This window comes from Scyliorhinus canicula, chromosome 2, assembly GCF_902713615.1.
Source record: "Scyliorhinus canicula chromosome 2, sScyCan1.1, whole genome shotgun sequence".
Lineage (NCBI taxonomy): Eukaryota > Metazoa > Chordata > Chondrichthyes > Carcharhiniformes > Scyliorhinidae > Scyliorhinus > Scyliorhinus canicula.
The window spans coordinates 4,483,168-4,509,943 of NC_052147.1; the positions used below are offsets into that span (position 1 = coordinate 4,483,168).

Genomic DNA, 26,776 nt, shown 5'->3' on the forward strand with positions numbered 1-26,776 from the left:
ATACAATAGTGACGTTTAAGGGGCATCTTGACAAATACATGAGTAGGATGAGAATAGAGGGATAAGGTCCCCGGAAGTGTAGAAGATTAGACGGCCAGTATGGTTGACGCAGGCTTGGAGGGCCGAAGGGCCAATTCCTGTGCTGTACTTTTCTTTGTTCTTGTTTGTTGTTTTCTCCAGCTGTTAACCTGGTGGTGTCCCACACTCTCGGCCTCAAAAACGTTGCTCCCTCCATAGCACAGTCACTAACTCATCTCCTGCTTTTATATTGAGTCAATTTACCAATGGTACAAAGCTAAGGGGACGTGGATTTAAAGTTTGGGGCAAGAGGCGGAGAGAGGGAAAGGTGAAGCACTGTTTTACACAGTGAGTAGTCATGTCCTGGAACATGCTGCCCACAAATGTGGTGGAAGCGGTGTTAATCAATGGTTTCTTTTTTTTTCTTTTTATAAATTTAGAGTACCCAATTGTTTTCCCAATTAAGGGGCAATTTAGCATGGCGAATCCACCTAGCCTGCACATCTTTGGGTTGTGGGAGTGAGACCCATGCAGACATGGGAAGAATGTGCAAACTCCACACAGACAGTGACCCAGGGCCGGCATCAAACCCAGGTCTTCGGTGTTAATCCGTGTTTTCAAAAGGAAACTTGGTCGGCACTTGAGGGAAATAACTTCCAAGTCTACAGAGTGGGGAAATGGAACCAATTTCATTGCTCCACACAAAGCTGGAATAGACTCAATGGGTGGAATGGCCTCCTGTGCTGCAATCACTCTGTGGCCAAGAACAAGCATAATCAAACCTTCAGCATGTGTTTGTGTATGTTATATGAGAATAGGGAGTTGTTTGAAGTCTATGTAATAATTTGGAGGTTTCTAAACCCCCAAGGGTCATTACATGAACATAAAACCCAGGAAAAAATTGAACGGTCAGCGATACCAGAAATTTAAAATGGAGAATTAATCATCTTTCTTTCTCCTCGCGTGGAAGTTTTGTACAGGTACTGGCCTCTGTTTAAAACCTCACACGCATATCCATTCTCCAAATGTGAATGTTTGTGACCTATTCACAGCCAATTCCAATTCTTCATTCACGCTATTCACTTTCCAGGAACCTGACATACTTGTACAGCCTCCAGTGAGGGACACGGCGTTTAGCGAGTCTCAACTCGCCTTAGAATACTCTAGTGTCCTGGGGCTGAGAGCAGTTAATGAAACACAAGACTTGGGCTTTTGGGATCACACAACACAATGTTGGGGTCATTGGGAGGTCCAGCTGAATCTGCTTTTAGTTAGGATGCAGAAAGTAATGAGAAAATTGTAGTGATCAGCAAAAACCACACTTGGATGAATGTTCATGTCTTCAATGACCTGTCGTATTAATCCCAATACAATTAACACTGAAATAAAATTACTGCTTGCAGCAAACAGCAGGTCTATCAGCAGCAAATGAACTCCTGCTTAATTGAGGGGCACAATAAAAGCAAAATTATTGAGTCCATCAGCCCTCACCCCATCCATTAAACTGTGAAACCCCAACACGACCGTCGTACCCGGAATTTCTGGGGAAGGGAATGAAAAAGGCAGAAAAATTGTAACTAATCTCAAGATCTTTAGTGAAGCCCTTTCCCAACATCCTGTGGTTATGAAGCATGCTCCAGGGAGCAATGTTTTTTAAAATTATTATTTTGTCACGGTGGCACAGTGGTTAGCATTGCTGCCTACGGCGCTGAGGACCTGGGTTCGAATCCCGGCTCTGGGTCACTGTCCGTGCGGAGTTTGCACATTCTCCCCGTGTTTGTGTGGGTTTCGCCCTCACAACCCAAAGATGTGCAGGATAGGTGGATTGGCCACGTTAAATTGCCCCTTAATTGGAAAAAATAATTGGGTACTCTAAATTTATTTAAAATAAAAAATAAAAAAATTATTATTTTGTGGGTTGTGAGGCAAGCGCCTGTCCCAAATTGAGTGGCTTGCTGGCTCACTTCAGAGGACAAGTAACAGTAAAATGACATTGCTGTCGGGCTGGGTAAGGACGACAGATTTCTTTCCCTGAAGAGCATTGATGAACCTATTGATGATGCTGCCTTGGATTTGAACCAGTGCCTCTATTAACCTGGGCAATTGGGTTTCTTGTCCAGAGTCATTGCCAGCATCCCCCCAGCAATGGTCTTTTCAGCAATAAACTCGAACAGTGTTGTTGTTAATGATGTTCATTTAAATGCACGTTCCTGATCATGAATCTGTCAATCTAGTGAACAAAATGAAAAATGAAAATCGCTTATTGTCACGAGTAGGCTTCAATGAAGTTACTGTGAAAAGCCCCTAGTCGCCACATTCCGGCGCCTGTCCGGGGAGGCTGGTACGGGAATTGAACCGTGCTGCTGGCCTGCTTGGTCTGCTGTAAAAGCCAGCGATGTAGCCGAGTGAGCTAAACCAGCCGCATACATACATGTGTTACATCTAAACCTGCGATCTCTAGCACCGAGAAGAGCAAGGGCAGCACAGGCATGAGAACACCATCATCCGCAGGCTCCCCTCCAATTCATGCCCCATCCTGACTTGGAATTATATCGCCGTTCCTTCACTGTAGCTGGGTCAAAACCCTGGAACCTAGTGGGAGTATCTACGCACGGACTACAGCAGTTCAAGAAGGTGGTTGACCATCACCATCTCAGTGGCAATTAGGGATGGGCAATAAATGATAGCCTTACCTATGACACCCGTGCCCAGAGAATGGAGAAAAATACTGACCATCTTTTAAAGAAGAATTTTTTTCTGTCTGCTTTTCTCCCAACGTTTCCTGAAGAGGCTGACTGTTACTGGGGTTTGAAGCCAGCAGCCTTCCCAAGCATTCATTTTGTGTAGGCTGTTTATTATAGAGGAAATCACAGCATTGCCCAGCATCAGCTTCCAGCAGGTGTCCTGGGTGGTGATCAAGAATTAACGCCTTGATTATCAGTGGATATGGTAATCAGGCTGGTTTCCAGAAATAGGGCCGCCCTGCTGACCAGGTTATGACATCCAATTGGTAAGTTTAAACTATGCCCGTGGTCTGCTGTAAGCAGCAAAAACATTTCCTAGTTAAGAAAGAAAAGAGAGCGTGTGGAGTTTGCATATTCTTCCCGTGTTTCCGTGGGTTTCGCCTCCACAACCCAAAGATGTGCAGGGTAGATGGATTGGCCACGCTAAATTACCCCTTAATTGGAAAAAACAAATTGGATAATAGAAATTCATTTTTTTTTAAAGGAAGAAAAGAGAAAACTCTCATTTACAGCCCACCCTTCACAGCTTTAGCAACTTCTCAAGAGCAGACACTGTTGCAAGATAGGAAACGTGGCAGCTAATTTGTGCACAGCAAGATGCAACGCACAGCAATGTGATAATGAACAAATCCATTATTTTTAATGATGCTGTTTGAGAGGAGCATATTAGCCAATACTTGGGGGAGAGCTTCCTTATTCCAGTAGAGGCCATGGCATCTTTAACATCAGGCTTTTGGTTTAATGTATAATCTGTCAGCTAGCAGTTTCCACATTGCAGCCGTTCCTCAGTACCACACTGTAAGGGGCAGCACGGTGGTGCAGTGGTTAGCGCTGCTGCCTCACGGCGCCAAGGTCCCAGGTTCAATCCCAGCTCTGGGTCACTGTCCGTGTGGAGTTTGCACATTCTCCCCGTCTTTGCGTGGATTTTGCCCCCAGAACCCAAAGATGTACAGGGTACGTGGATTGGCCACGCTAAATTGCCTCTTAATTGGAAAAAAATGAATTGGGTATTCTAAATTTTAAAAAAAAGAGTACCACTAAGTGTCGGCCTAAATTTTGTGCTCGTGTCTTTAAGAGAGGTACTTGAAGCCACAACTCATGGTGAGTCAGATGGGAATGCGGCATAACAGCCACTGCAAACATGATGCCCATTTGGATTGACTGGTTGCTGTCTTCCGTTTGTCAGGAGCAATACGGCAGTTCACATAACACTCCAACCAGGTATAATTTCCCACCAGTAAGTGGGTGAAATGGGAGAGTTGTTTAGGTTTAAATGGTTGGTTTATTCTGCTCCTACTTGAATGAAAGCCCAACTCAGTCTTGCGGCCTCTTTTCCTTTCATTCTCCGGTGGGTTTGAAGTTTTAAGATTTGGGCTATTTTAAGCTTGATGAAGCCTGTTATCACTGCTTGGAATCCTGGTGATTGTGGTTATGGAGCTTGAACAAATGGAAGCCATTAGGTTAATCTCATCAATGAATTCCCAGTTTAGAATGCAGAGCTACAGTGAAGAGCATGATTTGTACTCTGCCATCGTGCTGGTGAAACTGCCCTGTTGCTCTCTGGATACAACTGCTCATTTTAATTCCGATTCCAGGACACCATTTCATGCTGTCTTGCGCTGCAAAACCCTTCGGCAGAACCACAGGTTCATTGATTCCAAAGGTCTGTGCCTCTCCTCCTGGGATAAGGAGTTGGATCTAGAACGGTGAATGTGAAAATCCAGTCTGAATGTCTCATCCTCTCGGAATCTGGCAGATTTTGTAGCAGTTCCAATGTAAAACAAAACTGTATTATGTTTTTTTTTCTCCTTTTCCACTTGAGGGTGCTAACTTTCACCTGGTATACTGTTCCAGAGATCAGGACTATCTCCGGTACCTTTTGTTCATTTGGTTCAGTTGATGCCACATATTCTCTTCTTTTTTTTAAGTAAATTTAGAGAACCCAATTATTTTTTTTCCAATGAAGGGGCAATTTAGTGCGGCCAATTCACCTACCCTGCACATCTTTGGGTTGTGGGGGTGAAACCCACGCAGACACGGGGAGAATGTGCAAACTCCACAAGGGCAGTGACCCAGGGCCGGAATCTAATCTGGGTCCTCAGCCTCGTAGCCAACATTGCGAACCACCGTGCTGCCCCCACTTATTCTCTTCTGAGCCAGAAGATGCCGACTCAAGCCCCAATCCGCAGATTGAGCATATGGTGTGGGCTGACTCTCCGGTGCAGTAATGAAGGAGTGCTACACTGTTGAAGGCGCCCTCTATCGATGATACTTGAATTTGACACCACAGAGACGTGTTGGGGGCAGATGTAAAAGATCCCACAGTGCTAATCACAGAACAAAAGGGAGTTCTCACGTTCTAACCAGCACTTGCCCCTCCATCAGTTAAGACCAATGAGTTACCTGGACGTTCACCGCCATAGAAAATGAATGAATTTAATAGTCACGATGGGCTGTGGGTCCCTGTAAAAGCATAATGTGCGATATCCCTGCAAATTCTTTACTCCCTCTACTTCAATTTTGCTTGGCATATTGACAGATCTTGGTGCTGACTGACACTTTACATTGAACGGTAAATTCTGTGCTTTAAATTTATTGTATATTAAAAGCTCCTTGAGTGAGCTGGGCCATCTGGTGCTGGCTGTTAACAGCCCACTGCACAGGTGTGGCCGCTCCATTGTGTTGGGATGAGTGAAGTATGCTCTTCTGTCTAATAATGAGTTGTCCGCTTTCTGGGGAAACCAAAGACTTCAGTTCTTGTGCTGTGACATGAAAAGCACCTCAGGAATTATCAAAGAGATTTCAAGTTGGCAAAGCTTCTGAAAAGCAATTTTTTTCAAGGGAGTCTGCAAGTCTTTTTATATTACCCCACTCCTTTTTTTTTAATGTATTGAGTTTTTTTGAAGTATCTACTGAAATAAATGTCAGTGGGATTGTGGTCCCTTCACATCCATTCAAGAAAGAAGTAATTAATGATGCTTGTACATTTCTATAAATATGACACAAAGCCAAGTATTTTCTAACCCCTACTCCCCACTCCCTCTCTTCCTGAAAGCATTAACTTCTTGCGGGGCTTTTCTTGCTTGCGTAGGCACCCTGTAGTCCCTCAGTTACTCCCCACGAGCCCAGATGAAAGAAAGAAAGACATATATTTCTGCAGTACTGTTCACCATTTCAGGATGAACAAAGTGATTTTCAGCCAATGAAGCAGTTTGGGCAGTGTGTTCACTGTTGTAATTTAGATGCCAAATGCTGTCCAGCTATTCAGCCACAGCATCTGAACCTAATTCTGACCTTGACCACTAATTTGGATCAGGACCCCGGGTTGAATTTTCCCCCCTCCTCCCCTCTTCACTACCCTTGGCTCCCCTCCCTCTTTCAGGGAGGTCGAGAGCCAAGTTCCAGGCTTATTTCCCGCCTTCCAAAAAATATTAGTGAAATAACAGCCCTCAAATTTGACAGAACTCCAGTCCTTTGCCCAATGCTTTCCGCTAAAAGTGCACATCATCAGTGGGTATCTGGTGTAAACGGGCTGTGATGCCACTGTGGTCAAATATCCTGGCGTTCACTGCTGAGTTTGATGTGTAAATGCTGACCACTCGGGTGAGTTCTGAGGGAGCATTGAGCAGCTGTTAGCTGTACCCCAGCAAAGAGTCAACCTTCAGCAGGCGAGAGAGGGAGGAAATGTGATCGAATTGCAGTGCTGTTTCTGGTTTTCTGTCTGATTTGCCCACCGTACTTGAGAGTAAACATAGCACAGAGTGGCTCTTGTTCCTCACAAAGGCAAGTACAGAGTACTCCTGTTAAACATAGAACTGATTTATCTGCAATCTGTGGCGATTTGTCCCGAGTGTAGGAGTCGATGGCGGGTGAAGGACGGTACGGGAACAGAAGCCTGTTTTCATTCAGAAACAGCCAAGGAGTTATGTTTACAGTGATGGAGCTGTGCAGTACTGCTTCAGACACTCAGTCTGTGAAGATTTCTTCCCCGATTTTCAAAATATGACCTGTTGTAAACGCGTGTCACTCTTAAAATAGTGTGCAGCACTGAAGGAAGAATAAATATACAAAGAAAGACTTGAAAAAATTGGGACAGTTTTTAGTTAGACCAACGCAGATTACAGGGCAATATGACAGAAATACTTATTATGGAGGTCTCGGAGAAGGTAGATAAACAGACTGTCTAATAGTTGAGGAGGACTCCATATGGGGTATGCTGACACAAGATTGTCAGAAGTGTAGAACAGGAAGCTTCAGACTCGAGAGGATGTCAAATTCAGTTTCAGGTAGAAAGTGTCTACATTCAAGATTAGATTGGTTTGGGGGATGAAGGGATACAGGAGCAGGGTGGCTAAATTTGCTTAAGGCTATAGGATACATATGCACATGGGCTCTTTGGGCTTGGACAGCCTGTTTCTATGCTTCTGCGTATAAAGCAAATAGACAGCTCCATGTGTTGGGATAGGTTTGCAGGCAGTGTCACTGAACCTAAATGTCACTCTTGCGATGTATCACCAGCATTGACAGCTCAGATATATGCCACTATCCACACTAATAAACAAATCTGGCTCACCAGACCATTGATTGTAATGCTTTTGTTGGAAGGAGCAATTGGTGTTTGAATTGTCTGGGCGTCTCCATTTTGATCTCATTGCGTTGTCACTGGACTGTGTCATCTTCTTTCTTTACATCTTCCTTGACTAAATCCTCAAGACATGTTATTGGATCTCAGTGACTTATTGCAGGTACGTACAATGCGCTGACTGAAAATAGTTTACTTGTCCTGATTTTTTTCTTCATTAAATCTGTGGCACCTGTCTGCATTTCCTGACGCTATCAACTTCATATTTTTATGTTAAATTTGGACAAAAATAAGCTGACAGTGAGTGAGCAGCAGGTTATATGTGACTTTTTTTTTACAAACTACACTCCTTGACATCTCTATTTGTTGCAATATGCCCCAAACCATGGCTGGTGTCCACAGGAAACTGTTGTCCTCGCCTTTCCACCCCCAATGTTCTACTGTCCTGGAATGCTAAATCTTGCTGGGGTCACCAACTCATGCTAGTGGTCACTAAAGAGATGAATTCAGATGAAGGAAGGCCATGTGGTCCATTTCGATAATCCGTATGCAAACAACTCTGCAGTTCCCAAGTGTAAAATCCAATTATTTCTTAAACACTGTCAAGAGAATTTTGCCTCCGCCTCCTGTGTCCAGGTGAATTCATAGTTAGTGTCAGAATAACCTCCTATTTGATACCTGATTATGCTTTAACAGTTTATTAGTTTGAGCATGTATTTCACGTAATATAAGATTCTGAGGGTTATTAACAGGATGGACATGGCGAGAGTGACTTCCCTTGTGGGAGAATCCAGACTAGTGGTCATTGTTTAAAAATAAAGACAGAGATCAGGAGAAACGGGCAGCACGGTGGCACAGTGGTCACTGGCTATGTGGAGTTTGTACATTCTCCTTGTGTCTGTGTGGGTCTCACCCCCACAACCCAAAAGATGTGCAGGTTAGGTCCATTGGCCACGCTAAATTGCCCCTGAATTGGAAAAAAAATAATTGGGTACTCTGAATTCATGAAACAAAAGAGATGAGAAGAAACCTTTTCCCTCGGACGGCTGTGAGTCTTTGGCCCTCTTCTTAAAAGGCGGTGGTATCAGAGATGATTGAGGTGAAAATTATGAGGGGCCTAGATAGAGGAGACAGAAAGAAACTTTTCCCCTTGGTGGAGGGGTCAATGACCAGGAGGCAGAGATTTAAGGTGAGGGGCAGGAGGTTCAGAGGGAACGTGAGGAAAAAGCTTTTCACCCAGAGGGTGTGGAAGTCTGGAACTCGCTGCCTGAAAGGGTTGTGGAGGCAGAGACCCTCAACATGTAGGAAGTATTTAGATGTCCATTTGCGATGCCAAGGCACACAAGGTAATGGGCCAAGTGCTGGAAAATGGGATTAGAGTGGTTAAGTGGTTGTTTTGGACTAGTGCAGACGCGATGGGCCGAAGGGCCTTTTCTGTGTTGTAGACCTCTATGACTCTAAAGCAGAGCTGGGTGGATTCTTGGATCGATGGGGTGAATCGTGGGTTGGGAGGAATGCAGAGTTGAGGTTGCAATCAGATCAGCCTCGATCTTAATGAATGGCGGCGCAGGCTCGAGGGGCCGAGTGGACTACTCTTAATTCATTTGTTCTTCTGTCTTTTTCTTGCAATTCAGTTTGCTATCTATATGGAATACAATTATTCTAAAAGGATTAAATTATGGCAACAACCCTGTCTATATTAGACTCATTCTCTTGAATATAAAACTTCATGACGTGATCTAAGGTACTTAAGACGATCAAAGCAGAGGACATCTGGTGGTGGCATGGAGGAGAGGGTCGCACAGAAGGTTGCTCCCGCAAAGGTCCTTGCTTTTTGGTCCCTTTTGCCCTGTTCCCAGTGGAAATTCATGGATAAACCTGACCCATCTAATTGTACTCAATAAAAGGGTATTGAAAACTGCGAAAAAGTCTGTTTGAAAGGAGGGCACGAGTGGAAGTCTTTCGCCGGAGCCAGAGAGAGTGCGGAGCTCATTGGAAGAAAGGAAGCCGGTGGTGAGCTCGGCGAGTGTGACTGCTCCTACCACAGTGGAAACGCTGACTGGGGTAATGGCACTCTAGTTCGAAAAACAATTTGGTATGCTAATTGAAATGCAAGGAAGGGAGTTGATGGAGACCCTCAAAATATCTATTGAAGAGACGCTGAGCCCAGTCGGAGAGAAGTTGGGAAGGACTTCGGAGGCCGTTAAAGAGCATGGAGAGTTACTGTAGGGGGTGGCGGCATAGCGACCAGATTGCCTCTCTGGAAGCCGGGATGCTGATGGTGGAGGAGAGGAATAAGGTCCCGAGGACAAAGGTCGAGGAGACAGAACCTCAGGATCGTTGCCGGAGAGGGTAGAGGGCCCGAGGCAAACCAAGTACTGTTCCCAGATGTTTGCAATGTTTTTGAGGGTGGATGAACAGATGTCGTCCCCCCCGAGCTGGATAGGGCCCACCTGACTCTCCAGCACTGATCTCGGGTGAATGAGTCTCCATGGAGGGTGATAGTTTGTTTTCACAGCTTCCGGAAGAAGGAGTGACTCCTGAAATGGGCCAAAGAAAACCGGGACTGAGGTGGGAAGGAAGCAGCATCCAAATTTATCAAGATCTTTGGGGCAGAGCTCACAAAGAGTCGTCTGGCCTTTAATAGAGTCGGCACTGTACAGAAGTGAGTGCGTTTTGGAGTGGTGTACCCGTCAAGGGATTGAGAGTTACGTATAACTAGAAGATCACTTTTTCGAGATGTCGAAGATGGAGGCTTTTGTTAAGGAACAAGGACTTGGACTTAATTGAAAGGGTTTGAATGGCACTTTAATGGGATTGCTTGGGGATGTTTCATTATTGTGTATATAGTTTTGGTTATTTGGGGTTTATTGTTCTGTGTTGGAGTGTATATGCTGTAGGAGCAGGGACAAGGGGGCCAAACTAGTCGGGAGTATTGGTTAGGGCAACAATATGGACAATACATGGCCAAAGGGTACCTCACTGTCAGTTAGGTCTTAGCTAATGAATGAGAGTGAGGTGGGGGGAGGGGCTGCGGACAAGTTTCAATGTGCGTAGTGTGTTTGGTGGGGGGGGGGGGGGGGGGTTGGAGAGGAGGGAGCATTGTTCTCTGGTAGTTAGTTTGCAGGTTTTTGAGTTGGGGGGGGGGGGGGGGGGGGGCGATAGAGTGCTGACGGTGACCAGGGAGTTTTCTTTGTCTCACCTTCTGGATGGGGTTGGTGGACATCTTGGGTGGGCTTTTACTCCAGGAACTTGGAGTAAGGAGGGATAATCCTTCCATGGAAATGGCTGACTTTTAGAGGGAGGGGGGTGAGGTGAGAGACCCCCCAATCAGACTGGTCACTTGGAACGTTAGAGGTCTGGGAGGCCCGGTAAAACGCTTGAGAGTTTTCTGTCAATTGAAGAAAAGCGGTGCTTTTGCAGGAGACCCACCTGCGGGTGAGGGGTCAGTCCCGACTCTGAAAGGATTGGGTGAGCCAGGTGATTCACTCTCTGCCTTTGATAGTAGGGCCAGGATGGGGACAATCTTAATTCACCAAAGGGTTTGTTTTCTTGTGCGAAGGGTCGTGGCGGATCGTGCGTAGGTATGTGATAGTCACTGGGATGCTGGAAGGTAAGTTGTTATGTTGGTGAATGTTTATGCCCCAAAATGGGATGATGTAACACTTATGAGGAGATTGTTGACTGCAATGCTGGATTTGGACATGCGGCAGTTGATTCTGAGGGAGATTTGTGTTTTCAATCTGAAACTGGTCGAAGCTAAAGTCGTTGGCACCTTCGGGCCAATGTTGGAATTTTTGGATGGCTTCGAGTTTCTCGAGGTGGGGGAGTAAGAGTGTGAGGATCTCGATGAGCCATTGGGCCCAGTGGAGGTCTTGGCATCGAGAGGGCGGATGCGAATGGGTAAGGTTCCCTGTGGAGCCAGAGGGGTTCCCGGTGGAGTTTTGCAAGAGGTTTACTGGACAGCTGGTGCCGATTATTTTAAGGGGAAATTTAGCGTGGCCAACCCACCTAATTTATACATCTTTGGGTTGTGGGGGTGGAACCCAGTTAGACACGGGAAGAATGTGCAAACTCCACACGGACAGTGACCCGGGGCCGGGATCGAACCCGGGTCCTCAGCGCCATGAAGCAGCGTTGCTAATCACTGTGCCACCGTGCCCCCCCATCTTTGAATATTTTAAAGCAGAGGTTGACAGATTCTTGATTAACAAGGGGGGCTGAAAGGTTATCGGGGGTCCTCGGCCCTGTGAGGCAGCAGTGCTTAACAGCCTTTCAATATGTGGATCTGGAGGAGGTCTAAATGGTTACAATGAAACCATTACCAGGACCTGATACCTGAGAAAAAGGGAGCTGTGGTTTATGAACTCAAGTTGTTGAAGTCATTGAGGCTAGAGGCTGTAAAAATGTGTGCATGAAGGCTGTACGAATCTGTTGATGAGCAGAGTTTGGCCCGTGCCCCCATATTGAGATTTTATAGTATAGCCAACGAAAATGTTGCCAAGTGATGGTGATAGTTTCCCAGGTGAGAGTTGTGAGCCTAGATGAGGGGTTCGGAAGATTATATACTGCAGCATCATAAACACAACCTGCTGTTGTTTGCCGTGGACGGTGATGGCATGCAGGAGGGAAAGCCTATTTGTCTTAGACCATAAAACATAGGCCATTCGGCCCATCCAGTCTGCTCCGCCATTCAATTGCGGCTGATCATTTTCTCATCTCCATTCTCCTGCCTTCTCCCCATAACCTTAACTTGCTTTTGAAGAATGTGCCCTTGCAGAAGGCACTGAGAAGCTTTATCAAAGATTCATGCTTTCGATGTGGGCATCATTAGCAAAATCAGCTTTGTTTAAAAACCCATTCCTAATTGTCCTTGGTAAGGTGGCGAGTTGCCAACTTGAACGACTGCAGTCTGGTGTAGGTGCATTCGCTGTGCTGTTAGGAAGGCTGTCCCAGGATTTTGAGTTAGCGTTGATTTGGAAATGATAAATTTCCCAAGTCAGGGTGGTGTGTGACTTGGAGGGGAATTTAATGGTGTTGGTGTTGTGCATCTGCCACCTTTGGCCTTGTTGATGGTAGAGAGCAGGGGTTTGGAAAGCACTGTGAAGATGCCCGTGTTGCTGCAGTGCATCTTTGCCACAAGCTTCAGCCACAGTATGTCAGTGGTTGAGGGAGGAGATGATTAAGCCGGTACAGTGAACTGGCTGGCATTTGACATTGTAACACCCCGTGGCACCCCCTCCTCATGCGGGCACACACTTGTGACAACCCTTTTAGCAAGGTTGCAATTTGTAATCGGTGTGAGGATTTGCCCTTTCGAGCCCTCTTGAAGTCACATTTTTGCTGATTGCTTTGCCGCAGCCAGCAACAGCTGTGGAGGACTAATTTAGATTGCCGTTTGTTTGCATTTTAACCTGGCCAAGCGACATTGGTAAATTTTGCCCAAATGCAGCTGGTGCCTGGTTTATTTTAGTCATTCCAGCTGCTCTGTTTGAGTGAGCTGTTTGCTTGCTTTCCCCATAGCAGGGAGATGAGTTTTCCTTTTTTATGTTTCTGATTGGCAACTGCTCAATATCGGATCAAATACTGGACGGCACGGTGGCGCAGTGGTTCGCACTGCTGCCTCATGATACTGAGGACCCAGGTTCCATCCATGCCCCGGGTCACTGTTCGTGTGGAGTTCGTATATTCTCCCTGTGTCCGCGTGAGTCTCACCCCCACAACCCAAAAGGATGTACAGGGCAGGCAGATTGGCCACGTTAAATTGCTGCTGAATTGGAATTTTTTTTACAATTATGCTGCTCTATTATGTTATACTTTTGTGGGACAATATTCCATGTATGCCCTGTGGCCTGTTTTTATCAGGTTATGTATTTTTGTAGTGGTGGTTGAGGAATAAATGTTGGCCAGGGCTCTGAGATGAACACTTTTGAAACATTATCATGGGATCTTTTGCATTCACCAAGAAGATGCTTCAACTGAAAACCGATATATCTTTTCCCCAAAGCTGCTCACTCTTTCAGGGGTATGATTTCACAGGAACAGGCCAACAGTCCCTATCGTAGGCCTCAGTTGTGTCTCCGTGGGTATCACTTTCACCGCTGAATCTGAAGGTTGCAAGTTCCAGTGTCACTCCAGAGACTTGAGCCTATAATCCAGGCTCGCACTTCAGGTCAGGACTGAGAGAATGCTACACCCTGAGATTTACCATCTTTCAGATGAGGTCCCCACTCTGGTGGATTCACCTCATTGGGTAAATTGTTGTTTGGCACCATGTGGAAGAAGAGCTCTCCTTGGTGTCCTGACCAATATTTATCCCTCAACCATCATCAGGAAAGAGCATGATCTAGTCATGATTGCATTGTCCTTTTATTACCATTGTCCTTCAGCCCATTGCACCTGTTCTAACTTCTGAACATGAGCTATCTCCTGTAATCCCATTTCTTTATCCACTCCTTGTATTCTTTGTTTTTGTATTGATATCCAACCTCGAATGAGGTTCAGTTTCCTCCAGCAAGATATTGGGAAGACCAAAGAGTCCTTATCATCCATGACACAAACTCATTCCCATCGCTGTCCACTCTCGGGATGAACCAGACTGTCTGCAATCTGTGCATCATATTCAACCTCCAGCTGAAATTTCAATTCTATATCCTGTCCATCCACCTACTTTCTCCTCTGTAACTTTGCCTTATCCACCCTTACTTGGTTCACCTGCAGCTAAAAGCCTCACCATGGTCCTTGGCACCCCGGAATCTACAGACAGAATCCACCTTCTACGCTCTGTAAAATTAAGTTTGTCCAAAACTACTATATGTATCTTACCCCACTCGCCTATCATTCCTGTCCTTGCTAGATCTGGCTCTAAGTCCTCCAGTGTCTTCAGTATAAAATTCTCAACTTCATGTTTCAATCCCTCCATGTTCTTGTCTCTCCCCATTTCTCCAACTAACCTCCTCCACCTCTCCAATGCTCCCTTAAGTTATCCAATCCCAGCCTCGAACATTTTGTGAATTCCTCCAACCCTTCACCCCAGCACTGATGGCCATAGCCATATGGACAGCACGGTGACACAGTGATTAGCACTGCTGCCTCAGTGCCAGGGAATCCGGGTTTGATTCCGGCCTTGGGTGACTGTGGGGTTGCACGTTCTCCCTGTGTCCGTGTGTGTTTCCTCCGGGTGCTCCGGTTTCCTCTCTCAGTCCAAAGTTGTGCAGGTTAAGTGGATTGGCCATGCTAACTTGCCCCTTTAGTGTCCAACGGTGTGCAGGTTAGGTTGGGTTATGGGGATAGGGTGGTGGAAGTGGGCCTAGGTCGGGTATTCTTTCAGAGGGTCAGTGCAGACTCAATGGACGGAATGACGGCCTCCTGCACTGTGTTAGGGATTCTATGGATATTGTATGACTAGCTGCAGCCAACCAGGCCCCTGTCACTCTGGGACGCTTCTGAGGCATTTTTCTACTTTATAAGGGCTGCATAATTGCAAGTTATTTTTAACACTGTATTCTGTTCCCCGTTAAATGATATTCTAAATTTTGTGAAACAAATACCCCTTTGTGTTAAAGCAGTTCTTCAACTTCTTCCATAGTCTCCAACAACTCTTTGAAATAGTTGATGGGAGGGCGGCACGGTGGTGCAGTGGGTTAGCACTGCTGCCATATGGCGCCAAGGACCCGGGTTTGATCCCGGCCCCTGGGTCACTGTCCGTGTGGAGTTTGCACATTCTCCCCGTGCGTGCGTGGGTCTCGCCCCCACAACCCAAAGATGTGCTGGTTAGGTGGATTGGCCACTCTAAATTACCCCTTAATTGGGAAAACAAGAATTGGGTACATTTAAAAAAAGAATAATAATTGATGGGCTGAATGGTCATTATTCCCTGAATTTTGGTCTTCAATCAAAGCCAATTTTATTCATGGTCTGTCAACCAATAGAATCAATTTTTCAAAGTTTGCTCGCTTTCCATTCCTTTCACCCCCCCACAACACGTGCCAGTCTCAGCCTGATACAATTCAAGGTCGTTCATTGGGCTCGTGTGACAGTGGCCCGGATGAGCAGGTTCTTTGGGGTGGAAGATGGTGTGTGAAATGTGCGGGAGGACCAGCGAACCATGTCCACATGTTCTGGACATGTCCGAAGCTGAGGGGATTTTGGCAGGGGTTTGCAGATGTCATGTCCACGGTGTTAAGAACAAGGGTGGCGCTGAGTCCAGAGGTGCCGATTTTCGGGGTGTCGGAAGACCCGGGAATCCAGGAGGAGAAAGAGGCAGACATTCTGGCCTTTGCTTTTCTGGTAGCCCGGAGACGGATACTATTAGCTTGGAGGGACTCAAAGCACCCGAAGTTGGAGACCTGGCTATCGGACATGGCTAGCTTTCTCTGTTGGCCTTGAGAGAGTCACTGTTAGGGTTCGCCCAGAGGTGGCAGCCGTTCGTCGACTTCTTTGTGGAAAATTAATCGTCAACAGAAGGGGTGGGGTTAGTTTAGCTTAGAGTAGGGGGTTAATAAAGGTGGGACCTGTAAGGGAGGAAGCAGGCTTTTGTACTATCTTTATAGATTCTTGCACATTGTTTATTTTGTTGTTGTTGTAAACCCAAAAATACCTCAATAAAATGTTTATTAAAAAAAAACGATGAGTCCAGGCACTGAGCAGGGTCGAAATGCTGCTGTCGTAGATTGTTGTGTTCTTTTTTTCCGCTCCATTTCATGTCCTTGCTGCGTTACATTTGGTGGCTGGACGCCAAAGCTATCCTGGCTGTTTCTAAGGTAACAGACTCAAAATTTAACCAGACGTTTTCGAGGGTAAAGAAATTTTAGCAGGGAAGGGGGTGGTGGTGGGGGAGGGGTGACGGGACGGAAAGGGGGTGGTCGGTGGGGGGGGGGGGGGGGGGGGGTGTGAAGATGGGATGGAAAGGGGGTAGTCGGTGGGGGGGGGAAAGATGTGACGGGGAGGGGGTGGTTGGTGGGGGGGGAAGATGGGACGGAAAGGGGGTGGTTGGTGGGGGGGGAAGATGGGACGGAAAGGGGGTGGTCGGTGGGGGGGAAGATGGGACGGAAAGGGGGTGGTCGGTGGGGGGGGGGGGGGAAGATGGGAAGGGGTGGTGGTGGGGACGGGGAGGGGGTGGTGGGGGCGGAAGATGGGACGGGAAGGGAGTGCTGGTGGGGGCAGGGGAGAAAGGAATGGAAAGGGGGTGCCGGTGGGGGGGGGGGAGAAAGGAATGGAAAGGGGCTGCTGGTGGGTGGGTGGGGGGGGGGGGTGAAAGGAATGGAAAGGGGGTGCTGGTGGGGGGGAGAAAGGAATGGAAAGGGGCTGCTGGTGTGGGGGGGTGAAAGGAATGGAAAGGATGCTTGTGGGGGGAAGATGGACGGGAAGGGGGTGGTGATGGAGGGAAGACATGAAGGTGGGAGGGGGCTGGTGGGGAAGGAGGGAGAGGGGTGGCAACTCCATCCAGTCAGTAACATTGCCTGGATGGCTCTGGAAAGGAGGTGGATGGGAAATTACACCCCAGTTAGCTCAGTGAATTTGAAATTTAAGGGTGACAAATGCCTTGGTGATCCTTCACACTTACCTTGGTGACCTTCCATATTGGCCTTAGTGGGACACATTCAGTACTCCCTCTAGATTGCACTCTCCCAGAGGTTTGTTTGGGTTCAGTAATTCCTACTGCCTCCCCAAACAGATTGGGTATATCCTTTACTGAAGATACTTACTCCTGGATTGCAGTTCCACACAGATCAACCTGGACCGAATGGCTGCTATTCGTACCTGAGCCCAAACAACTGTCAACAGGTTATTCGACCACGTGGACCACCAAGTCAAAGATGAGGTTTCGTCTTCATCCAAAGACCACCTATAGGAATACGGGAACATAGGAATTAGGAGCAGAAGTAGGCAATTCAGCCTCTCGAGTCTGTTCTGCCGATCAATCAGATCATGGGTGGCACAGTGGTTAGCACTGCTGCCTCACCGCTCCAGAGACCCGGGTTCAATTCTGCCTTCCTCCGGGTGCTCCGGTTTCCTCCCACAGTCCAAAGAAGTGCAGGTTAGGTGGATTGGCAATGCTAAATTGCCCTTAGTTGGGCTACCTGGTTACGGGGATAGTGTTGAGGTGTGGGCTGAAGTAGGGTGCTCTTTTGAAGGGTGGGTGCAGACTCAATGGGCTGAATGGCCTAATTCTGCACTATAATGCTATGACTCTTCCTGATCTCAAATCCACCTCCCTGTCTTTTTTTTATTAAATCAGAAATATATCTATCTCCTTCTTGAAACATTTAATGATTCAGATTCCACCGCACTATGGGGCAGCGAGTTCCACAAATTCACCACCCTCTGCGAGAAGTAGTTCCTCCTCATCTCAGTTCTAAATCTACCGCCTCTCAACCCATATCTGTGACCTCTCGTTCTAGATTGCCCCACAAGGGAGAACATTTGGTCTACATTTGCTTTATCAATCCCTCAATATTTTATATACCTCTATCAGATCCCCTCTCATCCTTCTAAACTCCAGCGAGTATAAGCCCAACCTGTTTAATTGCTCCTCATACATCAACCCTTTCATCACCGGAATCAATCTGGTGACCTTCCTCTGAACTGCCTCCAATGCCACCACATCCTTCCTCAAATAAGGAGACCAAAACTGGACACAGTACTCCAGATGTGGTCTCACCTGCTTATGCAACAATGTTCCATCCTCCCATCACCCACCCCACCCCACTCCACTTGTTTGTATCCCTTACAGATTCGCCATCTAGGCTCACTTGTAGAGTGGTTACTTTGATGAGGTACAGAAAGGTGGAAAAGTATAATATAGAACATTACAGCGCAGTACAGGCCCTTTGTGTTGCGCCGACCTGTGAAACCAATCTAAAACCCATCTACACTATTCCATTATCATCCCGATGTTTATCCAATGACCATTTAAATGCCCTTAATGTTGGCGAGTCCACTACTGATAATCTTTATTGTCACAAGTAGGTTTACATCAACACTGCAATGAAGTTACTGTGAAAATCCCCTAGTCGCCACACTCCGACGCCTGTTCGGGTACACAGAGGGAGAATTCAGAATGTCCAATTCACCTAACAACCACGTCTTTCAGGGCTTGTGGGAGGAAACTGGAGCACCCGGAGGAAATCCACGCAGACACGGGAAGAATGTGCAGACTCCGCACAGACAGTGACCCAAGTGGGAATCGAACCTGGGACCCTGGCGCTGTGAAGCAACAGTGGAGTTATAGACACATTATGGAACAGAAGGAAGCTATTTCGCGCTTTGGAGTCCATGCTGGCTCTTGGAGTAATCAGTCCCTTTCCCCTGCTCTATCCCCCTACCATTGTAACTTTATTTCCCTCAAGTTTATTTCTCTCTCTCTCAGCTGAGGACCCTGGTTCAATCCTGGCCCCAGGTCACTGTCCGTGTGGAGTTTACACATTCTCCGTGGGTCTCATCCCCACAACCTGAAGATGTGCAGGGTAGGTGGGTTGGCCACGCTAAATTGCCCCTTAATTGGAAAAAGTTTTAAAAGTGTATTTCTCTCAAGTTTATTTCACTCCATGTTTATTTGCCGGTCTAATTTCCTTTTGAAATTGTTGCTTGCTCCTCCTTCCGTCACGCTCACAGGCAGTGAGTTCCAGGTGATTACTCGCTGTGTAAAACAACGCTTCTTCACATTTCTTCTGTATCTCTCACCCAAACTCCCCTCATTTTTGTACCATTAACTTTTTTTTGTCTACCTTCTCTAAACTGGTCATAAAACTTGTACCACCTAGGGACTCGTGGAACAGCAGCCAATAGCCTAAGGACAGTGTGGGAGGAGGAATTTGTTAGGTGGGGTGGATGGGCAGCAGCTCACAAAAATAGGGGGGAAGAAGTTAAATCCTGGGCAAAGATGACAATTTGGCCCTGAGATATTCTTTTGTGGCAGTACGGTAAAGTCACCACAGTCCCAGATGACCATAGGCTGTTTTCCCCTTTGAGGGGGAGAGCTGACTGGTGGTGATTTTTCACCTCATCTCGGGCGAGGGGCAAGGTTGAGAAGGCGGAGCCTTCATGAATAATATCAGCCAGTACGGGAATTGAACCCACGCTGCTGGCCTCGATCTGCATCACAAACCAACTGTCCAGTCAAATGAGCCAAACCGGCCCTTTTTGTGGCAGCAGGTTACTGAAAGATATTCAACCGCTAAAAACAGCTGAGGGCTCAGTTTAAAAGAAAGGATAGAGGATGTATATTTTAAAGATTTAAGCTTACAGTTTTAAAATGTTCTTAAACTTTCTTGCAGGTGAATGTCTACGTATTGGGAAAGACTTTTCTTCTCCTGGCCAGAGAGCTTTGTATAAATGCTCCAGCAATAGGTCTGTAAGCAATAATTCCTTTCATACACTGTAGCTAATAAGTGCACCGTTGTTTATTTTCAGTTTACATTAGTGAGCATAGCCTACCTCGGCTGCATAAAATCCGGTGAAGTTTTGAGGTGAACACACTGTCTCTGATCTAGAGATAGACTTTTGGTCTCTCTGGAATAAGGGATATTGGCGTCGCTGGCTATGTCATTGCTTATTACCCTTCCCTAATTGCCCTTATGAAGGTGGTGGTGAGCCATCATCTTGAACTGTTGCAGTCCATGTTGTGTAGGTACAGCCTCAGTGCTGTCCTGAGGGTCTCCTGCAGCATCCTGGGACAGAGCCTAAACTGAGTGTTAGTGAGCAGGTTATTGCTGAGGTTAGTGCCGCTTGATAACACTGTCAGCGAGTCCTTCCATCACTCTGCTGATGATCGAGGATGGACTGATGGAGCAGTTATTGGTTTGGTTGGATTTATCCTCTTTTTTTGTGGACAGGACATTCTTTGACAATTTTTCGCATTGCCAGGTTGTAGCTGTGCTGGAACAGCTTGGCTAGGGGTTTGACAAGTTCTGGAGCACAAGTCTTCAGTACTATTGCCAGAATATTGTCAGGGCCCGTAGTCTTTGCAGAATCCAGTGTCTTCAGCCGTTTCTTGATATCATGTAAAGTGAATTGAATTAGCTGAAGACTGGCATCTGGGACGTTGAAGACTTTGGGAGCAGGCCTAAATGGATAATCCACTCAACATTTCTAGCTTGGTGAAGCAAATGCTTGAGCCTTGTCTTTTGCACTGATGTGCTGTGCTCCCTCATCATTGTGGATGGGGACATTTACAGAGCCTTCTCATCCAGTTGGTTGTTAAATTGTCCACCACCATTCACAACTGAGATATGGCAGGAATGCAAAGCTTAGATCTGATCCGTTGGTTGTGGGATTGCTTCACTCTGTCTAACGCATGCTGAATTTGGCTTTTGGCATGCAAGTAGTCCTGAGTTGTCGCTTTACCAGGTTGAAACCTAATTTACGTACATCTGGATATGGAGAGACGGTGGGAAAGTGGAGTTGAGGCTGAAGATCGTTCATGATTGTGTTGAAATGCAGAGTAGGTTTGATGGACCATTTGGTCTACTTGTGGTCCCCACCTTATGTGCCCATGCGTACCAGGAAGATTCAATCCTGGTCTGTATTGAGGTAGCTAATCTTTTCCACAGGCAGAGGAAAGGGTGCTGCAGATAGTTGAAGGAAAAATAATTATTCCCCTGTGCTTGAATGTTCACAATTGAACAGTGACCATGTATCAAGACGCAAAGACTAATATCGGTCTGCAGAGTGCATGATGGGCAAGAGAAAATAATGGAGGAAAATGCTAATTAGTTATTTATATCTTGAAGGGCATTGAAAAAAAAGGACTTTGACTTTTACCATCTTGTAGTATCAGAGTGCTTTTATGACCAGTGAAGTACTTTCGAAGTGTAGTCACTGTTGTAATAAAGGAAGCGTGACAGTAATTTGTGCACTGCAAGTTCTCATTAACGGCAAAGTGATGACCACATAATCTATTTTTGCAATATTGATGGATAAATATCAGATCAAGGCACTGGGGAGAACTCCTCTGCTCTTCTTTGAAATACGGCTTTATTTCACGTCCACTTAAGTGGGCAAACAGGGCCCTCATTTTAATGATTCACCCGAAAGATAACACCTTCAACAGTGCCGCACTCCCTCAGTACTGATTGACGGTAGGTGTGCACACACATGGAGTCCGTTCAAGGTTCTCTGTAGAACATAAAGGAAATCTCCCGGTGTCTTGGCATGAAGTGTTACAGGGGCCCAGTTTATACTGAGCTAGTGGTTAATAGGCATGTTGCATTTGGCTTACGGCTGTAGAGCAAGTTGACCCCATTTCTGCTTCTAGTTATCAAACAAACTATGCTGAAAGCGAGTTGCAAGGATGTTTGTTTTAATTATTCATCCACAGGGTGTGACCATTTCTGGCAATGTCAGTGTTTATTATCTTTAATTTTACTGAGATACACGCAAAGTGATTTGCTCGGCCATTTCAGAGGAAAAAGTCAACCACATTGCTGTGGATTTGGAGTCGCATGTAGGCCAGCCAGGTTAGAAATGGCAGATTTTCTTCACTAAAGCAGGGTTTTTCAAACTTTAAAAAAAGAAATTATTGGAAATTTAGAGCACCCAATTCTTTTTTCCAATTAAGGGGCAATTTAGCGTGGCCAATCCACCTACCCTGCACATCTTTGGGTTGTGGGGATGAGACCTACGCAGACACGGGGAGAGGGTTTTTCAAACTGAGGGTGGGCTGCAGGCTGGTGTCGGAGGGTTACGGAGCAATCGGCCATTGCATTCCTGACCATGGGATAAGTGTCCAACGGCCGCGACCGGCTTTTAGATTGAGAATGCTGGACAATGGAATCTTCCTGCCAGAAGCGGCGGCAGAGAGCAGGTCATGTTCCCGACATGTACACTAACGTCACGCACCCTGTATGTCGTGCTTTGGGCATGAAATCGTGGAGGAGAGATTCGTCCATTTTGTAGCTGCCCAGCAAGCAGCAACAAGACTGTGACGAACTGAAGATAGATTGTTTTGTAATAAGGAAGAGAGGGCCAGAGACACAACCAGACCAGGATCTCACAACTGAATCTGCTGGAAATTGAAAAATTGAAATTGAAAATCGCTTATTGTCATGAGTAGGCTTCAATGAAGTTACTGTGAAAAGCCCCTAGTCGCCACATTCCGGCGCCTGTCCGGGGAGGCTGGTACGGGAGAGAGCTGCACAGGAGAGTCCACAGCAGGATAAAGCTGTGCTGGTATGAGCTGTATACAGTTCGCCAGGGCCTCTGGTGAACAACCCATTAAAAAGAAACTGAAACCGGGAACAAAGCAGTATAAAGATGATTTCTTGAGGTATGGCTTTGAAAAATGTGCCAATGCAAATCAGTATACAAAGCTCTTGTGTTATATGCAGGGAAGTACTGGCAAATGAGAGTTTAAAACCCTCAAACTTTCAAAGGTATTTGAAGATAAAGCATGAAGTGTGAGGACAAACCTCTTGATTTTTTTTTCAAAGGGTGCAGCGAGAACTTGTATCATCAGCTAACATCCTTATCAGAAATGTTGTTTTAAAATTTAAAGTACCCAATTCTTTTTTGTGAATGTGCAAACTCCACACGGACAGTGACCCAGGGCTGGGATTCGAACCCGGATCCGCAGCGATAATCCAAGTTATTTTAATAACATTGCTACAATAGACATATAATACAGTATATATACAAATTTCCTCCATTCATCAGTGCACAGTATTGGTCACCTTATTTAAGGAAGGATAAAAATGTGTTCGAAGCAGTTCAGAGAGGGTTTACTAGACTAATACCTGGAACGGATGGGTTGTCTTGGGGGCAAAGGTTGGACAGGCTTGGCCTGCATCCACTGGCGTTTAGAAGAGTGAGAGGCAACTTGATTGAAACATAAAAGATTGTGATGGGTATTGACAGGGTGAATGTGGAAAGGATGTTTCCGCTTGTGGGAGAATCTAGAACTAGGGGTCACGGTTTAAAAATAAGGGGTTGCCCATTTAAGAGAGAGATGAGGAGAATTATTTTCTCTGGTCATGAATCTTTGGAACTCTCTTCCTGAAAACACAGTGGATGCAGATTCTTTGAATTTTTTTCCTAAATTTTATTTTACGAATTTGGAGTACCCAATTCTTTTTCTTTTCTGTGCATCTTTTGGGTTGTGGGGTGAGACCCATGCAGATACAGGGAGAATGTGCAAACTCCACACAGACAGTGACCCAGAGCCGGGATCGAACCTGGGTCCTCAGCGCCGTGAGGCAGCGGTGTTAATCATTGTGTCCCCGTGCCGCCCATCTTTGAATATTTTTAAGGCAGAAGTGGACTAACGAGGGGGTGAAAGGTTATTGGAGGTCGGCAGGAATGTTGAGCTGAGGTTCCAATCAGATCAACCGTGATCTTACCGAATTGTGGAGCAGGTGCGGGGGCTGAGTGGACCCCTGCTGCTGCTGCTTGGTCCTATGTTCTGCTTGAATGGTCAAAGAGTTACAGGAAGATGAGGCGGTGAAGATGGGGGTTGGCAGCGATGGGGAATTCCAGTTTTTTTTTAGAACAGTACAGCACAGAACAGCCCCTTCGGCCCTCAATGTTGTGCCGAGCCATGATCACCCTACTCAAACCCACGTATCCACCCTATACCTGTAACCCAACAACCCCCCCTTAACCTTACTTTTATTAGGACACTACGGGCAATTTAGCATGGCCAATCCACCTAACCCGCACATCTTTGGACTGTGGGAGGAAACCGGAGCACCCGGAGGAAACCCACGCACACAGGGGGAGGACGTGCAGACTCCACACAGACAGTGACCCAGCCGGGAATCGAACCTGGGACCCTGGAGCTGTGAAGCATTTATGCTAACCACCATGCTACCCTGCTGCCCGAGTTCTTGGGACTTGGGCTCAGCCGCCAAAGGTGAGGTGAAGGTTGGGCGGGGTGCACAAGAGGGAAGAATTGGAGGAACGTGGAAACCTTTGTGTGTTGTCGATCTGGCTCAGATAGGCAAAGACATGGAGGGATTTAGAGAATTTGAATTTCAAACTAGTGATGTTGGAAACTGAGGGCCAATATAGCTCAGCCAGGACTGGGGTGGTGGCTGACCAGTAATTGGTGTGGGTTATGATACATGCAGCAGAGTTTTGGATGAGCAGAAATTTATGGAAGGTGAAAAATATTGAGGTCATCCAGGAGAGCACTGGACTGGTTGCGTCTGGAAAGAAAAAGAGGGCATCCAGGAGCCAGGTGAGCTATGGCAGAAGACTCTGAGTGATGGAGAGGATGTGGGTGATAGTTTAGCCAGAGATAATGACTGCGTGAGATATTAGTACAGGTTCCAAGGGTTTGCCTTTTGCGATAGAAACCAAAGATGTGACAATCTTGCCTACTGGCTGAATTTGTGTCTTGTCCAGGAGCAGTGCAAATTGAATGACACAACAGTCAAAGAATTAAGAGAGCTCTTGGCGAAGTAGGAGTTGATGGGCTGGGGCTTGCTGGTGGGAGAGAAAGCCTGGCACAGCTGGACTTGGCATTTTCCAGCAACGCCACCCCCAGGGGACTGAGACCAGTGGCGGATTACGCAGCTCACCACACACCAGGGAAAGAACCTCACAACCTGTGGGGCAAATATTTCCTCCTTTTGAAAAACATGATCTGCCTTCCACAATGTGCACCTTACCGAAAAGGTCTGATGTGACGATCAAGTTCCACCCTGGGATTAATCGAGAACTGGGAAATAACTTCTTTGGACTGAGGTTAATGCACACTGAATTTATGGAAAAAAGTTGCATGTCTCTTTTTGATTTTAAGATTGATGAGGATGAAGGTTGCGACTGTTGATGGCCAGTGGAATAAACAGTTCTTTTATTTTGGTGGTTTAAACCTTCAGACAAGGAAACTGCTCAATTAGGTCACATTTGCTGTTTTGCTTGGGCGTCTGAATGAACAGTGCTGGCCCTGTCCACACAGAGAATGTGAGCGCAGAGAATTCAGGGTTTTGTATCAGTGATTGTTTTCCATGGTAAAACAGCTGGACAAAACTCTTCACCGTCGAAAGCTATCTTATTTTATAAATACAAGAGATATGGTGAGAGAGAGAGAAAAAAAGCACAAGACACAAATCCAGAGAGAATGGCATTTACAGAGCAAGGTAGTGGGATCCTGAGTGTAAGGAGACCTTTTCGTCAGTTGTCAGCTATAGGTAGGTCAGTGCAAAGTCATGTTGAGACCAGATTTGAAAATAAAGGGACGGTGAATGCGTGTTATCGGTATGAGGTGATGGTGCGTGTCAAAATTGTTAAGACATTATATATGCTTTACATGCAGATGGCAAACTCCTGAAAATAATTGTGTAGTGGTATGTCTTTGAAAAGGAATTGAATTCTTCTACTTGTTCTTACGCTGATGTTTCTTTTTCCGCTGTGTCCTGTGACAGTAGTTGATGATCCTCCATAAAATGGTAATCATCTGCTGACGTGAATGGGTTACTGTTTGGCCATGAGTATAACACAACCAAACTCAGTTCTCCCGTGCAATTTCAGTAGGAGTCAGGGAATGCTTGTCTTGTGTGTTGTCTTTGTCTGTCACATACACGCCTGTGCATTCTTTTATCTTCCATCTGTCATCTGTACCTTTCTTTTCTGTGTGCGCCCCACTCTCCCTTTCCTCTTGCTTTCTCTACCCTTCGATCTTGGTGTCTGTCCCTTTTTGTCTTGAACGGCCTGTTTTCTTTCTCTGTGTCTCACGGCAATGCTCAAATTGTATAAAACAGCATTTCGACCACAACTGGAGTACTTCACACGATGCTGGTAATCATGCCACAGGAAGGAGGTGATTGCACTGGAGTATACAGGACCTTGATGAGAGTGTTGTCAGGAATGCAGAATTTTAGTTGGAAAGGTTGGAGTTGTTTCCTATAAAACCAAGAAGGCTGAGGGAAGATTTAATTGAGATGCAAAATTATGGACCTCGATAGTGGATAGGAAGGAACTATCTCTCTTAGAGGCGACTAACCAGGGATAATAAAGAAGTTAGCAGAACGATTACTGAGGAGTTGAGAGAAAAATTCTGGTGGGAATTCTTTTTACCCTGATTACTGGTAAGCATCGCATTTAAAAAATACTTTGATGTGCACTTGATGTGACATAACCTGCACGCTACGGACCAAGAGCAGCAAAGTAGGTTCTACTGGATGTTTCTTCATTGGCTGCTACAAACAATACTCCGAATGGGCTTCTGCGTTATCAATTTCTTTAAATGGGCGGCAGGGTAGCACAGTGGTTAGCACAGTTGCTTCACAGCACCAGGGACCCAGGTTCGATTCCTGGCTTGGGTCAGTGTGCGGACTCTGCACATTCTCCCTGTGTCTGCGTAGATTTCCTCCGGGTGCTCCGGTTTCCTCCCACAAGTCCCGAAAGATGTGCTGTTAGGTGAATTAGACATTCTGAATTTTCCTCCCTGTACCCATGCAGGTGCTGGAGTGTGGCGACTAGGGGATTTTCA

At 46.2% G+C, this 26,776-nt stretch overlaps 1 protein-coding gene across 4 annotated transcripts in view; it reads left to right on the forward strand.

Annotated features, from left to right (window-relative positions):
* brf1b (BRF1 RNA polymerase III transcription initiation factor subunit b) overlaps positions 1–26,776 on the forward strand; it is a 458,569-nt gene that overhangs the window by 162,903 nt on the left and 268,890 nt on the right. For 3 of the 4 annotated variants that reach the window (XR_005463757.1, XM_038822063.1, XM_038822086.1), the window contains 2 exons: positions 7,476–7,507; positions 19,623–19,695. Coding sequence is in view for 1 of the 4 variants with exons in the window: in XM_038822063.1 (XP_038677991.1) it covers positions 7,476–7,507; positions 19,623–19,695 (105 nt within the window). In the remaining 3 variants the exon portion in view is untranslated. Of the gene's footprint in view, positions 1–7,475; positions 7,508–16,084; positions 16,107–19,622; positions 19,696–26,776 lie in introns of those variants that run through there. The other variant, XM_038822077.1, reaches the window with a different exon arrangement.